Here is a 22075-nt window from a genome sequence, read left to right as displayed (position 1 = left end):
TTTCTCATTCTAAGATATTACTGCTAAAAGAGGACTAGAAAACACTTAAAAAGTGACACTGCATCAAAGTTGATTTCTACACTGGTAGGATCCTTAATTAGGAGCAGCGTGGGCCCCATTTCAGGTTGCATTGTCTACGTCATCTGGAGAAACCCTTTTTGAAGGTCTGTATAGTGTGACAGGCCTGGCTTAGGGTTTAGGGACTCACAGATGAACTCCCAAGAGATCCAAGTCATAAAAAGTAAAACCTCTTCAGGGCACATAAAGACAAAAATTCTGAATGAAAGTATGTAGCTTTAGCAAACCTTATTGTGGATGGTGAGGGTGGCGATATAAATTCTGAAAACTTAAATTATTTATTGAACATACAAATGTAAATGAAAAACAGTAGTATTTCTATTAACCAGTAAAAGGTTAATACCTGGGCATGTCTGAAGACAAGTAACACAGAGACAGCTTTCTGATCATCATTTCCAAATTAGACTGCAGAGTTAGTTATGCAGACGAATCCGTGAGCTGATCCAGATGTCTGATCGAGAATGAGCCAGAATTGTAGACACGCCCCAAATAAATGTGGCAAATGTAATAGATAAAGTTTGGTATTAGGCAAGTAGTTCTTATAAGAGAAATAGGAGGATGTCTCCAAGGCAAATGATGCTTAAATGGGTCTTGCAGGAAGGATAACAGCCCTCTAGGCCCAAAGAACTGTTATGTGCAAATCACAGAGAATGTAACGTAATGCAGTTCAGAGAGTGGAATGTAACAGTGTGCTTTGTGGTGGGCATAAGGAAGAAAAGAAATGAGCTTCAGCCCTTGCACTGGTACTAAATTTGACTTTTGCCATAGACAGTAAGATTTTTATTTCTATTCCAGAGGCATGTTGGTGTTGTTTTATAATTAGTAAAAGCAGAAAGAATAGCACAGCCAATCAAAATAAAATAATAATTTTTAAAACACAGAAAAGGCACTCAAGTGTGCCTTTGCCGAATTTGACCGGTTTTAGAAAAGTGAGCAAATGCCTTAAAGAATTACCCTATCATACATCTGAAATGTATCAGCATAATAAGTAACCTGATTGATGATACCACTAAAACATTTGCCATGACTTGTCATACTAAGGGAGCCCCTGGGTGGTACAAATGTTAAGCACTAGACCACTAACTTGAAAGGCTGATGCTTCAAACCCACCCAGAGGTGCTTCAGAAGAAAGGCCTGGTTATCTTCTTCTGAAAGGTCACAGCCTTAAAAACTTTATGGAGCATAGTTCTACACATGGGGTCACCATGAGTCAAAATTGACAGCAACTGGTTTGATTTTGGTTTGGTCAGATAAAGTGTTAAAGTCCGTTATGCCTTTAACTGCTGGTGCTTTCTAAGCTTCCAGTATTCGCTACTGATGTGGTTAAAGGTAGCTTTGCAAGGAGAAATTTAAAGAAATAGCGAAAAATGTATATTTTTCTTTAAAAATTAGAACAGTGATAAGAGACTTTGGCAGGGGAACAGGCGGGAAATACTTTAGTAAATAGAACAGTTGATAGCATAAGACAAATGATATTCTTCTTTTTTTTTTTCATAATTATTTCCTCATTTTTCTTTTTGCTGTAAACACTAGATGGAGAATCAGAAAGCCAGGTTTCTAGACCCAGCTTTATCATTTTCTAAACATCTGTCTCATCTTAGACAAGTCCCTTTACTTTTGTAGTCTGCAGTGTTCTGATCTTTTGAATGAAAGGATTTTAACATAAGTTCCACAGGATGGAGCAGAGATGCTTCAAGGGCCACTCTGGGAGATGAAGCGAGGTCTCCTGCCAACGCTTCCCTTTCCAACAAAGCAGCTTTGCTTTTATTTGTATTATAAATTGGGACTTTTATAAGATTCTGTTTGACAAAAGGATTCTGACACCTTTAAAAAGTTTGAAAATCACTGAACTGGGTGTTCCATGAGGCATATCCAGCTCAGAAACAATTTCCACATGGTAGAATGGGGATAACAGTAGGTCCTTTTCATAGGTCACTAAGGGTTGAACAGGATGTTACATGTAGAGCACTGCATAGCACATAGGGAGATATTAGCGCCCCTTCCACCTTCACACACACAAACCCAAAAACCCAGTGCCGTCGAGTCGATTCCGACTCATAGCGACCCTATAGGACAGAGTAGAAATGCCCCATAGAGTTTCCAAGGAGTGCCTGGCGGATTCAAAGCGCTGACCCTTTGGTTAGTAGCTGTAGTACTTAACCACTACGCCACCAGGACACAGGTCCCACACAAATAAGACTGCATTTCGTACAACTCTTCTACATTCAGTATGAAGTGATGACCTGAAAAAAAATTGCTTAATACCAACACCACTATAAAAATGTCTTGGACATTCACTGTCTGAATTTTTAACATAACCAGGTCTGTCTACTTTTTTTTTTGTACGTTGTTTTTTCCTCCCACAACTGAAAGTTTTCTTCTTCTGTATCAGATCTTGAAATAACTATGACTCAGATATAATTATGAAAGTTAACATTTCATTGTGTTTCAGGCTTGTCAGTTCGTGGGAAAGTGATATCAGCGTCCACTGCCTAACCCTGCCTGCCGCTACCTGCTTGGAGCTGCTGTTGATATTATCGGGGAATAATGCCGTGCTGCCTCCATCCCTTCGCTGTATGAATTCCTTTCAGGTAAGGACTTGCTCCTTTACCAGAGTGAGGTTTTTTGGTTTTACTTGTTGTAATTGCTTTTCAAGGATCCCATCTTCCAAAGGAGATAGCTTGTGAAAACCCACAGTTTCAGGTGGTAATAATAATAAGCATAATGCATGCATTGCCTTGCCTATCTCTCTTTTTTAAGAAATGAACAAACTGAGGCCCAAAATTGATTAGATAATTGTCTGGTAATGGCTGAACCCAGATCTGTGTGACTCTAGGATTTGTTCTGCAAACCTCTTTCCTGCATCTGAGAGAAAACGCAAGAACACCTGGTGAAGACATTTGTGGATGCTACTTCCTTTCTCCCAGCTCTGCCCTAAAAGTAGATCACCTAGAACAAGGATTTTCAGACAGTATCAGTGGCTTTGCTACTGTTAGCTTGAGGCCAAATGACCAAGTGAATAATTAACAGGGCTGTTCCCAGCACCATTTCCCTTTCTCTCTAGTACTTCCCTTCCTCCCTCATCACTTCCCTATTCCCCTGGGTATTTATCTGTGCCCCTGATAAAGCATATGGTCAGAATAGAACTCAGCACCACAAAAGTGGACTGACCAGCAGGATGGCTAGCAGGAAGAACCCCTCCCTGGTAGTCAGCTGAGGTGGCGTGTGATAATAAAGATGTTAGCTAGTCCCCTCATTTGTGACCCCCCAGCGACTGAATGTAATTGGACATATTTGTGACACTAGACAATGGAAAAATGTTCACAAGCTCTCTAATGTTAGTGGAAAGGCCACGCCACATGTGTTGCCGAGGAAATAGGTAAACGTGGGGTTGGTTCTGCTTCTGAATACATCGCTATTCTAAGATAACTTCAGAATCAGTGTATATTGCTTGGTGCACCTCCATTATGTGGTCTAAGAAACAAGATGTGGATTTTCTTATGAATTATATTTCAGAAAATTGGTAGAAAATAAATGCTGAGATCTAATTTGTATCCATAGTCTGATAATCTGTGGCTTTGATTGTCTTTGTCATTTTCCTTCTGTTTCTTAGTCCTAGATGCTGATAAAAGTTTAGATTTGGGTCTTGACATACCTGTTTAAATTTGCTGTTACTCAGTTATCAACTTCAATTCTGGACTCTTAAAGGGACCTTAGAGAACACCTCCTTGTTTTTTGAGAGAGGAAACAGATCTGGACAGATGGAATTAGTTGATCTGGGAACACCTAGCAGGTTAGAGACAGAGCTGAATGGCACCAGGCCTATGCCAGGGTGACTCCATCTGCCCCCCAACTGTACTACTTGCTACAGTGCTGATAGATGGAGGGATTATATGTGGTAGGTAGAAGCAGCTTATATCTACCTTGGAATGTCCACACATACCTGCTATTTTGCAATAATTTATATTTATTTCTTACTTCCTTGAACCAGAAAAGATGTACAGTTCTTTGTATAAATCCATGTTTCTTCTAAATTTTGCTCATTGGATTAAATACTGAATAACATAAAAGTTTGTACATAACCACAAACTTTTATGGGGGAAGACACAAGAAACTTAACAGTTATTATCTTTGGGGAATGAGGTTGGAAGACAATTATTTTTTATTGCATTCCTTCTTATATGAGTTTGATTTTTTATACCATGGATGAGGGGAGGACAAGAGGAGAAAAGACTCTGACTTCAAACATTTTACAGCCTATTGAGGGAGATAAAGCAATCATGCATGTGTGAATTAAATTGAGAATAATTTTATTACATACAAGCCTCAACACAAATCTTAAAGGAATTAAAGATAAAACAGTAATCTAAACAGAATGTGGGGGACTTGAGAGGAGGCCTCATCTGTATTCTCTGTAAGAGGAGGTCTTGCCCCCTTTAAAGATCTCAACTCAGTCTCATGTAAACACGTGCTTAAAATTAAAACCCTTGCCTGTTACTGGTGGTGGTAGTGTTCTCTCTTAGCACCTTTAATTAGAGAAGCTCTTAGGGTCCGGCTGTCTGGATGTTAATTACTGAACTGTCCCTCTCCACTGGTGATTGTACTTCCTCTAGTTTCAGTCCATTTGCTGAATATAATTACAAGGAGCGCATACTCTTTCCCAGTTTCAAAGGTGCAGAAAGACTTGGCAGAAGCTTGTGAATAATGTCAGGCAAAGAGATTGTGCCTCTGCTGTACCTTTGGAAAAATGTATTCTTATCAGGAATATGCCAGGAGTCGGATTCCTATGGCAGGTCTTCCCTCCAAGATAAAGGATCAGTGAAAGTGAGGGCAGTGTCTGTCAGGATTAGAAAGAGATGCTTTGCTTTTTCAGCTTTTTAATACCTGCTTAATCATTTATTACAATGGCAAGGAACGGAGCTGCTAATTTTGCACATATTTGGGAATTATTTTTTAAATTGGAAACTCAGTTTAATGTACTTTTTTAGGCTCTGTATTGGCAAGAGCTATAAAACAGAATGACAGTTGTTAAAGATACCATCTTTACATTTCCAGTTCTCTTACTTTCTAGGCCAAGTCACTGTGAACAATGCTTCCTTTTCTGTAAAACTGATTACTTGAGGTTTCTGAAGATTTAAATAGCACCCCTGCTTGAGCCATTATTACTGCTCTTATTAATTAGAGCTATTAACATATATGAAATTGTATCTTCTTACAGTGTAACATTTCTCTCAGGCCATATGAGGTTATATTTTGGTATTTGTTTATATATATATGTATATGTGTATATATATATATATCAAACTTCTACTCTGTTATAGTATCTTTATATCTTCGGTGTTGACTATAAGCAAGCAGAATGTAGGACTTGGTTGAGAATCACTGAAGTGTTAACAGTCAACATTCTATTTCTATTGTTGTAGCCTCAAGAAGAGGCTACCATTTTGCTCCCTGCTTAAGATCCTTTAGTGGGTTTTTATTGCAATGAGAATAAAATCCAGGCTCCTTACCCTGGCCTACAAGGCCTGGCAACATCTGGCTCTACCCGCCTCTCAGACCTCATCTCCCACCCTCTTGATTTCACTTACTCTGCTCCAGCCACACTGGCCTTCTTTCCATTCTTTATCACAACAAGCTGGCTCTTGCTGTAGGGTCTGTGCACTGGTGCTTCTCTCTGCTACTTTGGACCAGGTCTTTGCCTGACTGGCTACTTCTTGTCTTTCAAGTTTCAGTTCTCAGCTCAGGTGTTCCTCTCCCCTGAGAGGCTTCACCTGACCACCTTCACAGAGCCCCCCTTCCCCACTGCAACTATTCTATAACCTCACCTTGTATTATTTTCTTCATAGCACTTACCACTATTTGAAGTGATCACGTTCATTTATTTATGTCTTTTCCCTCTACTAAAATGTATGTTGAATTAGAATAGAATGTCTGTTTTTGTTCGATATTACAGCAACGGAACTTGGAACAGCACCTGGATGTAGGAAGTATTTGATAAATTTTGGATGGATAGATGATGGACTAATGGGCAGATGGACAAATAAAAAGCAGATTGACAATGGCCGTGTAACATTCTAGAAGTTCAAAATGCCAACCTTGGGGCATGCAGAGGCATGGTCAGCACACACTTGGGGGGCAGCAGGAGCAGGCCTTTCCTGCTGAGGTGGGGCTGAACTCCACAGGTAAGATCCAGATTTAAGATATGTTAATAAGGCTGAGCGCAAATGGGTACCCACATCGAAATTGCAGCCTGGGACTTTGTACAGATGAGAAAGACGCTAAGAAAAGTTCAGCCCTTGGAAAGAGCTGGCAAGATTCAGACAAGCAGAGTGACCAGTATATAGAACTGAACTCTTTCTAAGCACTGGAGCCCACAGCAGGGGAAACAGGGTTGATGTCCACACTGTGCAGACGCTGAGGCAGAGGGGTTTGGATGCACAGACAAGTCTTCTGGAACGGGGCAGGTTGCAGCCTGCTGCTGCCATTAGTGCTGCCGGTTGGATTCCACGCCTGAATGCTTCAGAACTCTGGGGTGAGATGGCAGAAGTCCTTTTCCATATTCATCCTGCTGGGCAGCAACAAGCTCCTGACCTGCAGTCCTGTAATTTCAAGTTTAAATCTGAGCAAGGTGTCTGGAAGATAGAATCTTAAGGACCAACAGGTTGGACCAAGATTAGCATGGGCTGCTGGTTTTAATGTTACCATGCATTTTTCTTAGAAACTTAGACTATTATAGCTGGAAGAACTAACTAGTTAATGACCTTATTTTTACAGATAAGGGAACAGGCCCAGGAGGATTAAATTGACATTGGAGGCTGAAACCAAACCCTGATTTCTCTTTCTCTCCTAACTTACGGATTGTGCTGTACAGGGTGTCAACTTCTCTTCAGCTAGAAAGGGGATTTTTTCTATGCCATCATTTCTATATTCATGGAACACAGGCACTTTGGGATGTACATAGGTGTTATAAAAAAGGTGGGGGGGGTAGATAATAATGGTACAAAAAATAATTAAAAAAAAAAATTTTTTTTTTTTTTTAATAGCTGACATTTATTGAATGCCTCCTATATCCCAGGTACTGTTCTCAATGAATGTGCTACTTAGCACATTTCATCCTCACAACATTCAGAGAAATTATTATTCCCATTTCGCAGATGCAAAAGTTGAGCCAGAGAGGCAAAATAACTTGCCCAAGGTCATACAACTATACAAATTATCCAAGCCATTTTCTTTTCCTATCCTTCTACTTTTTCACTGTATCAAAAGGAAAGAAGAACAAACAAAATAACACATGAAAATTTGTTTTCACTATTTTGATGTTTGCCCCTCGGGTAAAATACTTTGATGATGTATAAGGTTGAAGTTGTGGATTTTAAACTTAAGACTTTTTTTTCCCCCCTCTACACACATCTTTCTGTAGGGGCTGCAAGAAATAGGTAGATAGAGGCTTGAGAATTTTACAGATAGGAAGCAGCAAGGGGTTTCTGGAGATGAGACAGTGAAGTTTCTATGTCTATGCCATTTTTTTCTATCTACTTTTGGACATTTCACCACATAAATGGCCTTACCTATCTATTATATGCCATGTTCATCTTTGGATAAATTGTAGCCACTATTACATTTTAAAGTAACATTTTCCCCCACCTATAAAAATATAGTGATTACTTTTATGATTAAAAAAATGGGAAAATACAGAAAAGTGTGAAGAAGAAATTTAAAATAACTAGTATTGACATTTTTAGAATAAGTACTCTCTTTTATGTATCTTACACACACACGTATTTTAAAATTGGCAGCATTGGAGATGCTGAGCCTCAGTTACCAGCAGTATTCTGCTTTTTCTTCTGTTTCATCTCTTGGCCTGAAGGCAGACAGTCTTCCCAGAAGACTAAGGGCCTTGGAGACCTTGTGTAAAAGGGTCCTGTTATTAGGTGAGAGTGGATGGGGAAGGGAGGCTAGTGAGCCATTCCAGGTATCCAAGGGCTGCTGCAGATGTTATTAGGAGCCAGATAGTAGACCTGCACTGAGTTGGGCAGGGACTCTGCTAGAATTTCAGCTCAGCTCTTGTGATAATCCATGTGTGCATCCCAGAGAACTGAAACGGGAATAGCGTTGGCACCCTCACGTCTCCAGAAGCGTCAACATTCTTCCTTTCCTGCTAATACCTTTGTCCTCTGGCAGAGATAATCAAGAGTTGAGTGCTACTCATTACATTTAGGGAATCCTATCTCAAAGGTAGTGATTACTGCTCTGGCTCTTTCCACTCTCTCTCCTCAAAATGGATTTCTGCGAATTGACTCAGCAATTTGAGTGTGGAAAAGATGTTGCTTTCTTCATTCCTTTTGCCCTATAGGGCGTTCTGTGGCTTGGGGAAATTAGTGGGTATCCTTAGTTTAATAGAATTTTCTACTCTGAATTCTTCCATCCTTTGCCTCCTTTCATCTTGCCCCCATTGGTTTGTTATACTCTAGAGGAAATGTGGAGGATGGGCTGTAGAGAGCTTAGAGATTAACCGGATGTTTAACCAGCCCACGGTGCTGCGCCATTGCATCTTTCCACAGGCTGCTAGCTCTGATCAGACTCCCCAGCACATGCACTGCTTCTCCCCTGCTATGCCTGCCTCAGACATTTCTGTGCATACCAAGGAGTGAAGGTTGCAGGCCAAGCTAGACGGTGTTCAGGCTTCCATGGTACTGGGCCTTCACTCTGAGGAGCTGCCATTTAGTAGGGGTGGCCTGATTGGACTGGGGTGCTCTGGCCTTGGCCTTATTGAAAGAAGCAGGAATGAGACATAGCTCAGTAAGTCAATAATTATGTTCCTTGTTTTGTTTTGCTTCATTTGCTTTCAATACGTTAACTTTTTTTCTGGTTTTAAAGAAATCATTTTGGTGTGTTTTTCATTAGCAAAACAATGCACATTATTTTCACATTCAGGCTAAAAATGTAGCATTTTTAAATAGCCCAACTCAGTCCGTCTGTCCTTTATGGCACGGCGGGAAGAGAAGGCCTGGTGTCAAGGCCTGGCAGGCTCCTAGCAGCCTTTGTGATTTGGGGTCATTTCCTGCCACTTTTCCTCAATATCCATTACTCTGAAATGGGGCGGGAGGACGGCGGACACGTAAGGATTCATTTAATTCTCTGGATATAAGATAACAGATGGTACTGGTTCCTTAATGTCAGTTTTCATGGGAAGCTTGTTTAAAATTGACATTCCTGAGCGAGAGCCTGAGAAATCCTAATTCAATCACTATGGAGTAGAGCCCAGGAATCTGGATTATAATGAGCATTCAAAGTGTTTCTGGTATAAGTTTTCAAAAATCAAACTGTGAGAAACACTTATGTGATAAGAGAATGTACTCCTTTAAAGTGAAAAATGAAAGGAAAAAAGCCTTTAGTTATGACAGTACCTAGTCACTAGCTCAAATGACTTATTTTCCTTTATTCTTCACTTTTCCTTATTAACTTGTACTTTCCATAGTCCTTGACTGTTTATTGAACTGAACCAAATCATTATCATGAAGCTCATATTTTTTCTTTCGTACTTCTTTTTCTTTTATCATACTCTTTCCCTTTTATACTCAGAAGCTGTGTAACTCATCTTTCTGTAACCCCTGTAACTCGTCTTTCTGCCGTTAGACCTGAAGACCCAGCATCTCCCGGTCTCTGGGCTTCCTCCTTCCCTCAGGGGTGCATAGTCCTCTCTCCTCAGGTCAAATCGTTGCTCACCCTGATGGAGGAGATTTAAGAGCTAGTCTTACATCTGTCACCATCTGGACTTGTGACCTTAGTTTAGCCAGGTACCCTCTGTGGGCCCCGGTTTATCTGTACAGTGAAGGAATTGAGTTAAATTATATATGTAAGTGTTGTTAAAGTGCCTTTTAAAGTAGAAGCACAGAGTCATCTTGTCTGTTCCCAGGTGTGCCTAATTTAGTCACCCAAACTGCATAATATAACTTTATTCCTTAAAAGGACTGGGTCCTTATTTTTTTGGAACACCTTGAAAGTGTTTAACTGAAGAAATGCATAGAAAAAGCCAGATTATGTGGTATTCTTTGTGCTCTCCAAAAGAATGGAGTCTATTCTGCAAGACTTCCCCAATAAGGAAGGGTTAGGAATGATAGGGTTAGAGTGCCTCCTGGTCCTCAGCTCTTCCTGCCGGTGAGATCCAAGTCAGTCCTTCATGCAGATGCAGGCAAAGGGAGAACACTGTCAGGTGGGCAGTGTGTTAAGAAGTGGATGTCTGAAAAAAGAAGAGGAAGAAGCTTGGAATGTTGTTCTCTGAACATTCCTTGGTTTCCCTGCTTCCCTCTTTTCTTCTCTCCCTCAGTCTTCTTATACCTTCGGCGTCACTCTTGGTTTTCAACTCTGGATTCAGCTGTATATTGAAACATTTCTGGCTTAGGAACTTTCCAGTGGTTTTGTGTTTGTATTAATCTTATTGATAAAATATTGATTAAAAAAATTGAGAACTTTCTTATCAAGAAAGTTTTCTAAAATGGGAACTTTTTCCCTTCCTTGTGGCTACCTTTTCCCACACACTGAACGTGGCTGTGTTGAGTGGTTTCTTGGTCTTTCATCATGCTTCCTTGAAAAGGGGGTTAAAGATATACGTATGTTTTTAGAAACAGTGGTTTCAAAATTGGAACGATTGAACCCTCTTCTCCCACAGAAAAAGGTGCTGTGTTTTTGCAGGAGTTTTTCTTGGTTAAAAGGGAAGCAACAGCCTGTGAAGGATGCCAGCCTTCAAGGGAATGATAGATCAGAAGGTGAAACTGTTCTAAGCTCCAATTGAGGACCTTTCGTGAGCCCTCCTAGTAATGACTAATCACGTCAGCGAGTGAAAAACTTTAGGACAGAAAAGGTTTTGGGGGACTAGGCCAAAAGAATTGTGAGGAACAAGAGTGAAATTTTTTTGTCGTTTCAGTCCTCGCTCTTGCAGAGAATGATGCATTGTACATGTGTGATGTCGTGGGAAAATGGGTGGGAGATGGGTTCTCATCTTAACTGTTATGATTTCTGCAACAAGTATAACTGAGCACCAATCACTTACCCTTCTAGAGCCAAATTTTCTCATTCCTCTAGCTCTGAAATTCACTGATTCCAAGTTTTAGTGGTTGAATGATTCACAAAGCTCTGAGAGCTTGTGGCTTTAGTTAGCCTGAAGAAGAAAGGCTAGCATCCAATTTGCACTCCCGTTAGAGTTCAGCACACTGCTTTTTTCTGGGTTAGAAGTTAGGAATGATGGTTGCAGAGGAATGATTGTGTTGAGGCAGCAGGGAAAGTATTTCTATAATTTCATCCAGCGGCTTCATGCAGTTGGCTTCTGCAATTAGCTTTCAATAATTTAAGACAGTTTGATAGCATAGATTACATGGGGGTGACTAGTGTATTATCTGAAGGTGTGATAACAGAACACAGACTATATTGGCGTAAAGAATTAACTAACTTTCAGGAGCTGGCACCTTTTCTCGTCTCTTTAGAGCTGAATGCAGCTTTTCATAGAAAATTACTTTTGTTCATAGTCCCAATGTTTCTGCCTCTCTCCTTGTAGTCTTAAATTATTTGTTTCATTCTCATTGAACTTCAGCTTGAAAATAATTTGTAATTTTCCCAATTCACAAAAGCAATAAGCATTTGAAGCACTGTCTATTTGAACTGTCAGCTGCTTTTTAGTATCATGTCCCCCAAATATGCTAATATTTTCAGCAGAAATCAGAGCACTGAAAATAGGAGACATGGTTCTTGGTATTTTTCTTTTTAATAAATGCATTTAACCTGTTCTTATTTGTTGTGATTGCTGTATGACTGAACTTATTTCTGCCATCTTCATGTGTGTACATGTGGCAGAGGGGGCCGAACGTGTTTTTTTGAATGCCATGTATTATGTTTTCTTATTTCTTGCCCTGTGTTGTCTAGCTAGTCTTTTGTCCTTTTTTTCTTTTTTAAAATTCTCTGCTGGCTTGGAAACAGTAGCTTGCAGGTTTTTTTCTTTCAGTGGTTACTCTTACATTTTTAGAATATATAAAATACGAAGTTTATCTGCCATTGCTATGTATTTGAAGACTTCAACGCAAGGAATTTAGTATCTTTTTTTTTTTTTTAATTTTTATTGTGCCTTAAGTGAAAGTTTACAAGTCAAGTTAGTCTCTCACACAAAAACCTATCTACACCCTGCTGCCATACTCCCAATTGCTACATGCTCCCAATTGCTCTCCTCCTAATGAGACATCCCGCTCCCTCCCTCCACTTTCTCTTTTCGTGTCCGTTTAGCCAGAGTCTAACCCCCTCTACCCTCTCATCTCCCCTCCAGGGAGGAGATGCCAACATAGTCTCAAGTGTCCACCTGATCCAAAAAGCTCACTCCTCACCAGCATCCCTCTCCAGCCCATTGTCCAGTCCAAGTCTGAAGAGTTAGCTTTGGGAATAGTTCCTGTCCTGGGCCAACAGAAGGTCTGGGGGCTATGACCACCGGGGTCCTTCTAGCCTCAGTCAGACCATTAACTCTGCTCTTTTTACGAGAATTTGGGGTCTGCATCCCACTGCTGTCCTGCTCCCTCAGGGGTTCTCTGTTGTATATCCCTGTCAGGGCAGTCATCAGTTGTAGCTGGGCACCAGCTAGCTCTTCTGGTCTCAGGATGATGTAGCCTCTGGTTTATGTGACCCTTTCTGTCTCTGGAGCTCCTAATTACCTTGTGTCCTTGGTGTTCTTCATTTTCCTTTGATCCAGGTGAGTTGAGACCAATTGATGCATCTGAGATGGCTGCTTGCTAGCGTTTAAGACCCCAGACGCCACTCTTCAAAGTGGGATGCAGAATGTTTTCTTAGTAGATTTTATTATGCCAGTTGACCTAGATGTCCCCTGAAACTATGGTCCCCAAACCCCCACCCCTGCTACACTGGCCTTCGAAGTATTCAGTTTATTCAGGAAACTTCTTTGCTTTTGGTTTAGTCCACTTGTGGTGACCTCCCCTGTATTGTGTGTTGTCTTTCCCATCACCTAAATTAGTTCTTATCCACTATCTAATCAATGAATACTGCTCTCCCACCCTCCCTCCCTCCTCTTTTAACCATCAAAGAATATTTTCTTCTCTGTTTAAACTATTTCTTGAGTTCTTATAAAAGTGGTTTTATACAATATTTCCCCTTTTGCAGCTGACTAATTTCACTCAGCGTAATGCCTTCCAGATTCCTCCAAGTTATGAAATGTTTCACAGATTCATTACTGTTCTTTATTGATGTGTAGTATTCCATCTTGTGACTATACCATATTTATCCATTCATCCGATGATAGACACCTTGGTTGCTTCCATCTTTTTGCTATTTTAAACAGTGATGCAGTGAACATGGGTGAGCATATATCTGTTCATGTAAAGGCTCTTATTTCTCTAGGATATATTCCAAGGAGTGGGATTGCTGGATCTTATGGTAGTTCTATTTCTGGCTTTTGAAGGAAGCACCAAATCGATTTCCAAAGTGGTTGTACCATTTTACGTTCCCACCAGCAGTGTATAAGTGTTCCAAGCTCTCCACAGCCTTTCCAACATTTATTGTTTTGTGTCTTTTCGATTAATGTCAACTTTGTTGGAGTGAGATGAAATCTCATTGTGGTTTTGATTTGCATTTCTCTAATGGCTAATGATCATGAGCATTTCCTTATGTATCTGTTAGCTACCTGAATGTCTTCTTTAGTGAAGTGTCTGTTCATATCTTTTGCCCATTTTTTAATTGGGTTGTCTTTTTGTAGTTGAGTTTTTGCAGTATCATGTAGATTTTAGAGAATCAGGCACTGATGGGAAATGTCATAGCTAAAAACTTTTTCCTAGTCTGTAGGTAATCTTTTTACTTTTGGTGAAGCCTTTGGATGAGCATAGGTGTTTGATTTTTAGGAGCTCCCAGTTATCTAGTTTTTCTTCTGCATTGTTGGTAATGTTTCGTATACTGTTTATGCCATGTATTAGGGCTCCTAACGTTGCCCCTGTTTTTTCTTCCATGATCTTTATCATTTTAGATTTTATATTTAGGTCTTTGATCAATTTTGAGTTCATTTTTGTGCATGGTGTGAGGCATGGGTCTTGTTTCATTTTTTTGCAGATGGATATCCAGTTATGCCAGCACCATATTTTAAAAAGATTGTCTTTTCCCCATTTAACTGTTTTGGGGCCTTTGTCACATATCAACTGCTTGTATGTGGATGGATTTATGTCTGGATTCTCAATTCTGTTCCATTGGTCTATGTATCTGTTGTTGTACCAGTACCAGGGTGTTTTGACTACTGTGGCAGTATAATAGGTTCTAAAATTAAGTAGAGTAAAGCCTCCCACTTTGTTCTTTTTCAGTAATGCTTTGCTTATCTGGGGCCTCTTTCCCTTCCACATGAAGTTGGTGATTTGTTTCTACATCTCATTCAAGAATGTCATTGGAATTTGGGTCGGAATTGCATGAAATCTATAGATCGCTTTTGGTAGAATAGACATTTTTATAATGTTAAGTCTTCCTATCCATGAGCAAGGTATGTTTTTCCACTTGTGTACGTCCCTTTTGGTTTCTTGCAGAAGTGTTTTGTAGTTTTCTTTGTATAAGTCTTTTACATCTCTGGTAAGATTTATTGCTAAGTATTTTATCTTCTTGGGGGCTACTGTAAATGGTATTGATTTGGTGATTTCCTCTTCGATGTTTTTTGTTGGTGTAGAGGAATCCAACTGATTTTTGTATGTTTATCTCGTATCCTGACACTCTGCTGAACTCTTCTATTACTTTCAGTAGTTTTCTGGAGGATTCCTTAGGGTTTTCTGTGTATAAGATCATGTCATCTGCAAATAGAGATAATTTTACTTCTTCCTTGCCAATCTGGATGCCCTTTATTTCTTTATCTAGCCTAATTGCTCTGGCTAGGACCTCCAGCACAATGCTGAATAAGAGTGGTGATAAAGGGCATCCTTGTCTGGTTCCTGATCTCAAAGGGAATGCTTTCAGGCTTTCTCCATTTAGGATGATGTTGGCTATTGGCTTTGTATAAATGCCCTTTATTATGTTGAGGAATGGGTGTTGAACTTTGTCAAATGCCTTTTCTGCATCAATTGATAAACTCATGTGATTCTTTTCTTTTATTTTATTTATATGATGGATTACATTAATTGTTTTTCTAATATTGAACCATCCCTGCATAGCTGGTATGAATCCCACTTGGTCACAGTGAATTATTTTTTTTGATATGTTGTTGAATTCTATTGGCTAGAATTTTCTTGAGGATTTTTGCATCTAAGTTCATGAGGGATAAAGTTCTGCAATTTTCTTTTTTAGTTGTGCCTTTACCTGGTTTTGATATCAGGAATATGGTGGCTTCATAGAATGAGTTTGAGACTGTTTTGTCCATTTCTATGCTCTAGTTTGGTACAACTCTGCAGTGAAGCCATCCAGGCCAGGGCTTTTTTTTTTTGTTGGAAGTTTTTTGATTACCTTTTCAATCGCTTCTTTTGTTGTGGGCCTATTTAGTTATTCTGCCTCTGTTTGTGTTGGTTTAGGTAGGTAATGTGTTTCTAGGAATTCATCCATTTCTTCTAGGTTTTCAAATTTGTTAGAGGACAATTTTTCATAGTAATCTGATGGTTCTTTTTATTTCAGTTGGGTGTGTTGTAATATCACCCATCTCATTTCTTATTCGGGGTATTTGCTTCCTTTCCTGTTTTTCTTTTGTCAGTTTGGCCAATGGTTTATCAATTTTGTTGATCTTTTCAAAGAACCAGCTCTTGGTCTTGTTAATTCTTTTGATTGTTTTTCTGTTTTCTATTTCATTTAGTTCTGCTCTAATTTTTATGATTTGTTTTCTTCTGGTGCCTCAGGGTTTCTTTTGTTGCTCTCTTTCTATTTGTTCAAGTTGTAGGGATAATTCTTTGATTTTGGCCCTTTATTCTTTTTGTATGTATGCATTTATTGATATAAATTGGCTTCCGAGCGCTGCTTTCACTGTGTCCCAAAGGTTCTGATAGGAAATGTTTTCATTCTCATTGGATTCTATGAATTTTTTTATTCCATCGTTAATGTGTTCTGTAATCCAGTCTTTTTTGTCAAGGGTATTGTTCAGTTTCCAAGTGTTTGATTTCTTTTTCCTGTTATTGATTTCCACTTTTATGGCCTTATGGTCAGAGAAGATGCTTTGTAATATTTCAATGTTTTGGATTCTGCTGAGGCTTGCTTTATGACCTAATATGTGGTCTATTCTAGATACTGTTTCATGTGCACTAGAAAGGAAAGTATACTTGGTTGCTGTTGGGTGGAGTGTTCTGTATATGTCTATGAGGTCAAGTTGGTTTATTGTGGCATTTAGATCTTCTTTGTCTTTCTTTAGCTTCTTTCTGGATGTTCTGTCCTTCACCAAAAGTGGTGTGTTGAAGTCTCCTACTATTATTGTGGAGCTATCTCACTTTTCAATGCTGATAGTTTGTTTTATGTATCTTGCAGCCCTGTCATTGGGTGCATAAATATTTAATATGGTTGTATCTTCTTCTTATATTGTCTCTTTAATCATTTTATAGTGTCCTTCCTTATCCTTTCTGATGGATTTAACTTTAAAGTCTATTTTGTCAAAAATTAATATTGCCACTCCTGCTCTTTTTTTGATTGTTGTTTTCTTGGTGTATTTTTTTCCATCTTTTGAGTTTTAGTTTGTGTCTCTAAGTCTAAGGTGTGTCTCTTATAGGCAGCATATAGACGAATCATATTTTTCAATTCATTCTGCCATTCTTTGTCTCTTTATCGGTGCATTTAGTCCATTTACGTACATCATAATTATGGATAGGTATGAATTCAGTACTATCATTTTGATGTCTTTTTTGTGTTGTTGACATTTTCTTTTTCCCAGTTAATTTAGATTATCTTTATATATTGTCCTTTCCTTGTATTTTTTGTTGTTGATTTTATTTCTTCTGAGTCTCTATTTTTTTCTTGTATTTTATTTTGATGTGTAGGATAGTTTGTCTCCTTTGTGGTTACCATACTGTTTACCACTGTTTTTCTAAATTTAAACCTAACTTTTATTTCTGATCGCCATATCTTCCTCTGCCTGTGGAAGATCTATAACTATGTTTCTTAGCCCCTTTCTATTGTTTTAATGTTGTCTTCTTTTACATAATAACATCGTTGTTACAGTGTTTTCAGCATTTTTTTGTTTGTTTGTTTGTTTTTAATCTTGCTTTGTTTTTTGTGATTTCCCTGTCTGGATTGACTTCAGATTGCTCAGCCCAGTGTTCTAGTCTTGGGTCGATACCTGATATTATTGATTTTCTAAGCAAAGAACTCCCTTTAGTATTTCTGGTAGTTTTGGTTTGGTTTTTACCAATTCCCTAAACTTTTGTTTATCTGGGAATGTCCTAATTTCACCTTCATATTTAAGAGACAGTCTTGCTGGATATATGATTCTTGGCTTGCAGTTTTTTTCCTTCAGTTTTTTAAATAAGTCATCCCATTGCCTTCTTGCCTGCATGATTTTTGCCCAGTAGTCTGAGCTTATTCTTATCGGCTCTTCTTTGTAGTTGACTTTTCATTTATCCCCAGCTGCTCTTAAAATTCTCTCTTTATCTTTGGTTTTGGCAAGTTCGATTATAATATGTCTTGGTGACTTTCTTTTAACATCTACCTTATATGGAGTTCGATGAGCATCTTGGATAGATATCTTCTCATCTTTCACGATATTAGGGAAGTTTTCTGCCAACATATATTCAACATTTCTCTCTGTATTTTCTGTAATCCCTCACTGTTCTGATACTCCAGCCACTCATAGGTTATTTCTGTTGATAGAGTCCCACATGATTCTTAAGGTTTCTTCATTTTTTTTAATTCTTTTATCTGATTTTTCTTCAAATATATTGGTGCTAAGTGCTTTATCTTAAAGTTCAGAAATTCTGCCTTCCACTTGCTCGGTTCTGCTCTTCTGACTTTCTATTGAGTTGTCTACTTCCGTAATTTTGTTGTTGATCTTCTGAATTTCTGATTGCTGTCTGTCTATGGATTTTTCCAGCTTATTAAATTTTTCATCATGTTCCTGAATAATCTTTTTAATTTCTTTAATTGCTTCATCTGTGTGTTCCTTGGCTTGTTCTGCGTATTTCCTCATTTCCTTCCTGATATCTTAAAGGGTTCTGTATATTAATCTTTTGTATTCTGCCTTTGGTAATTCCAGTAATGCACTTTCATTAGAATATCCCTTGATTCTTTGTTTGGAGAGCTTGTTGAGGCAATCATGGTCTGTTTCTTTATGTGACTTGATATTGACTGTTGTCTCTGAGCCATCTATAAGTTATTATATTAGTTTATTTTATGTTTGCTTACTGTTTCATAGCTTCTTGCTTTGTTGGTTTTGATATGCCCAAATGGGTTGCTTTAGTGAGCTAGATTGATTATTTTTGCCTTTGGAGCTCTGATGTCCTGTCCCCAGATGGCTAGAGCTGTTATCAGGTATATCAGAGTAGGAGTCCATTCACTTTTCTTGTATGAATTCAGCTCAGGTGTCCAGGTAGGTGATCATCAAGTGTGTGGTACAGGCTCTGTCCTACAGTCTTAGAGGGGCAGGGGTGATTGGTGTAGGTACCGATATCTGGTTGCAGCAGGGGGTCATACTCTGAACAAGGCAGGGGGCTGAGAATCGTCCCCCTTGTGTCTCTGAGGAAAGTGTGTCCTTGATCCCTAGATCATACAGGTGGGTAGGTTCTGCAGACGGACCATGGGTACCCAATGTTTTTGGTTGTAAGGACTAGGAGGTACCAGTTATCCTTGGACCCCTGTCGCAGGTGGCTGGGTGACCTGAGTGGTGCCACCAGTCCTTAGGCCCCTGATGTGGGTAGGTGAGGACCCTGTTTAATAGGCAAAGCAATGTCAAACATCAAATACCCAACTCTTCGCCGCACAGCTGAAACGGTTGGAGTCTTCTAACAAGGGCCTATTTTCCTGCAATAGGCCCACACAGGCCCATGCAGAGGGGAAAGGTACTCAAAGTCCATGGACTGTTTATGCCTGCACAGGAGCCACTTCTGTCCTGAGCTCCTCCAGCTAATGGAGCTGGCTAATTATCTTTACCCCCAAATGCAAATTTTTTCCTTCTCCATGGCTGCGATGATGGTTCTAGGTGCTCAACAGGGCCTATCTCAGGCCCAGGGAATTGAGCTGCTGAAGCCAGCTCGGGCGGGGGGGGGGTGGGGGGGCACGTGGTAAAATATATGAAAGTACTTAACTTTTGCCGAGAATGCCGCTCTTCTCTGGGTCTGAAGGTGTGAGTAGGCTGTGTGGCTGGCTGCTTCTCCGTGAGGAAACTGTGGCTGAACGCTAGTACCAGCCCACAGCTGCCATTCTGGGAATGGTGCCTGAGGCTCCCCCACCGTTCAGGTCTGGTAGCTCCGCTTCGCCTCTGAACCATATCTTCCTCCTTCTGCCCCTCAGTTCATCTCCTACGCTTGCCTTTGATGCTCAGAGCTCTTTGCTTGCCATAAATATACTCGTTTCACTTGTTTTTTGGGGGCTTTGTTTAAAGAGTACTTGCCAGAAACGTCTGTCTATTCTGCCATCTTGGCTCCACCTCAGAATTTCTAGTATCATTTTTAACTCTCTCTGACTTAACTATGGTTTTCACATCTATTCAAAGAGAATAACAACTACTCATCTTGTCTGTAAAAGCACCTTGTAAATAATAAATACAGGATGTGGCTATTTTTATAATTAGTGTAATTGGTATCACATTTTTCTCCTACATTGTCTTTGGAGTCAGATCTGTTGAAGATAGGCGGATAAAATGCTGGGAAATGAAATACTATAGAATTTAATGTCCCCACATTTTTAGTTGTCTGCTACATGTGGTTAGTAGTTCAGGTACCAAATTGTAGGGTGGTTTTTAGAGGTAAGTGGATTGTGGCTTTGTTTTTCACTTTTAGAGTTGCATGAAATGAAAAGGAAATTGTGTTTAATGGTAGTTAAGAGTAGCCAGCTGAACCATTCACTGGATTTTTCAGTTTCTTAACTCAATTATTTTTTTCTTAATCCAGTGACAGTATCTAGGATATAACTTGCCATTTGGTATTTAGGTGCTTTTGTTTTTATCCATCTAAACTAAACTTGCTCTGAGTATAAAAGTTTATTAAACTTTGTATTTCAATGCCTTATCACTGTTGCTCCATTATACTGACAGCCTCGGGAGCCTCACTGTGAAGTTGATGCTTTTTTTATATATATTACTTATTTCATTTTTTTTTGTTGTTGAGAATATACACAGCAGAACATAAACCAGTTCAACACTGTAAACCATTTTATGTATCCTTCCTTTCTTCCTTCAGAAAAATAAAAGCAAAAACAAACTCTGCTTTGTCAGGTGGCCAGAATCAAAGAAAGAGCACGCAGCCCAACACTGACCCTGGATACATAAAGTTAAAGGTTTTGCCCTCTCATATACTATTTCCTCACATTGCCACATTTTTGGCAGCAGCCCTGTTTTTTTCCTTTAACCAGCCATTTTTTTTTAATTGAAAATTTTGTATTTCTTTCTGTCTCCATCCTCTGGTGCATTTCCTGATGTCTAACAGTGTTCCATGCATACTTCTGGATAACAGGAAACAATGGCAGCTATGTAAATAATCATTCTCCCAAACTGAAAACAATATGATACAACTTCCTAACCATGAAGATTCTACACAAAACTACACAATTTGCATTACCCAGAGACAGAATGCAAAGCTGCAAAATAACTGAATAAATAAAGAGAAAAAAATCAACAAATTCCAGAGCTCATTTCCTGACAGTTCCACCCACCTCTACCCTGCCACAAAGCTTTGTGATGAGCAAAGACAGACCAAGAACAACTGCAGGGAGGATATAAGAGAGAGGCTGTTGGAAGTGCCTATGCGTGATTTGGAATAGCCACCAGAAAAAATAAATTCAGCCTAAATTTTAAAATGCTGGGAACATGTGCAAGCAGATCAGAGCATAGAATTCTGGGAAGAGATTTTAAAGCACATGTGATTTAAAGGGCCAGGCGTACTATATAGGGCCGGGTGCACATTTAAAGTGACAGGACTTAAGGGGGTAAGTATGATTTAAAAGGATAGGTACTAGTTAATGTGGCAGTCTTCCAAAATAGAGGAGAAAAAAGCAAAAAGAAAAGGACTTTTTAGAAATCGAACAGTAAAAGAAGAAAAAAGGAAAAATTTAGAGCCCTATAAGACAAGAGAGGGGGCCCTGGTAGCACAGTGTTTAAGAACTTGGCTGCTAACCAAAAGTTTGGTAGTTTGAACCCCTCAGCCACTCCTTAGAAACCCTGTGGCGCAGTTCTACTCTGTCCCATAGGGTGGCTATGAGTCGGAATTGACTTGACGGCAACGGGTTTCGTTTTTTGGGTTTTTTTTTTTTTTGCGACAAAGAGACTTATAAATAGAGGATTCACAACACCTCTCCTACCAAGCAAACAAACCAACAAACAAAAAATCCATTCAAGTACCTGGACTTTGCTAGACTAACAGAAAAGGACACATTAAAGTAGAAATTTTATAAAACACTCCAATATCATTTAATTGAGCAAAACTAAAGTCCATAGAGAGATTTTGGAGGAAACCAGGAAATGAAAAAATTACAAACATCAATAAAGAAAATCTTCCCCTACAAAACAACCAAAAGAGAATGTTCAGTTTACACTCTGAACAGAATTAAGTACACTTGAACAAGCATTTAAAGATACGAAAAACCACACTGAGTCAGAAGTGCAAAATGGATAGAAACAAGAATAAATAAAAGGAGTTGTTTGAACTCGAGAAAGAAATAGAAGAAAAAGATAAAAGCATCAAGAAGTGAAGGATAAATTCAAAGTGCCCAAGTAAAAATATACTTTAATGAAAATTTAATAAGGGACTTGAAGAAGGACAGAAAAATAACCAGAGAATGAAAATGACAAAGAAGTAAACTAGGTCTGAGGGGAAGTACTGGAAATGAAAGGTGACGTTTGCTTGTTTTTATCAGACTCCCTAAA

General features: G+C 39.2%; 1 protein-coding gene across 7 annotated transcripts in view; it reads left to right on the top strand.

Annotated features, from left to right (window-relative positions):
• The window catches only part of UBE3D (ubiquitin protein ligase E3D), a 318973-nt gene that overhangs the window by 84513 nt on the left and 212385 nt on the right, over positions 1-22075 (top strand). For 5 of the 7 annotated variants that reach the window (XR_007518703.1, XM_049896368.1, XM_049896358.1 and 2 more), the window contains exon 9: positions 2531-2669. Coding sequence is in view for 6 of the 7 variants with exons in the window: in XM_049896368.1 (XP_049752325.1) it covers positions 2531-2669 (139 nt within the window). In the remaining variant the exon portion in view is untranslated. Of the gene's footprint in view, positions 1-2530; positions 5293-6031; positions 9492-22075 lie in introns of those variants that run through there. The other 2 variants (XM_049896344.1, XM_049896335.1) reach the window with 2 other exon arrangements.

This window comes from Elephas maximus, chromosome 1, assembly GCF_024166365.1.
Source record: "Elephas maximus indicus isolate mEleMax1 chromosome 1, mEleMax1 primary haplotype, whole genome shotgun sequence".
NCBI classification, from domain to species: domain Eukaryota; kingdom Metazoa; phylum Chordata; class Mammalia; order Proboscidea; family Elephantidae; genus Elephas; species Elephas maximus.
The sequence above is the reverse complement of the archived record's forward strand: the minus strand, read 5'-3'. Positions and strand labels throughout refer to the sequence as shown.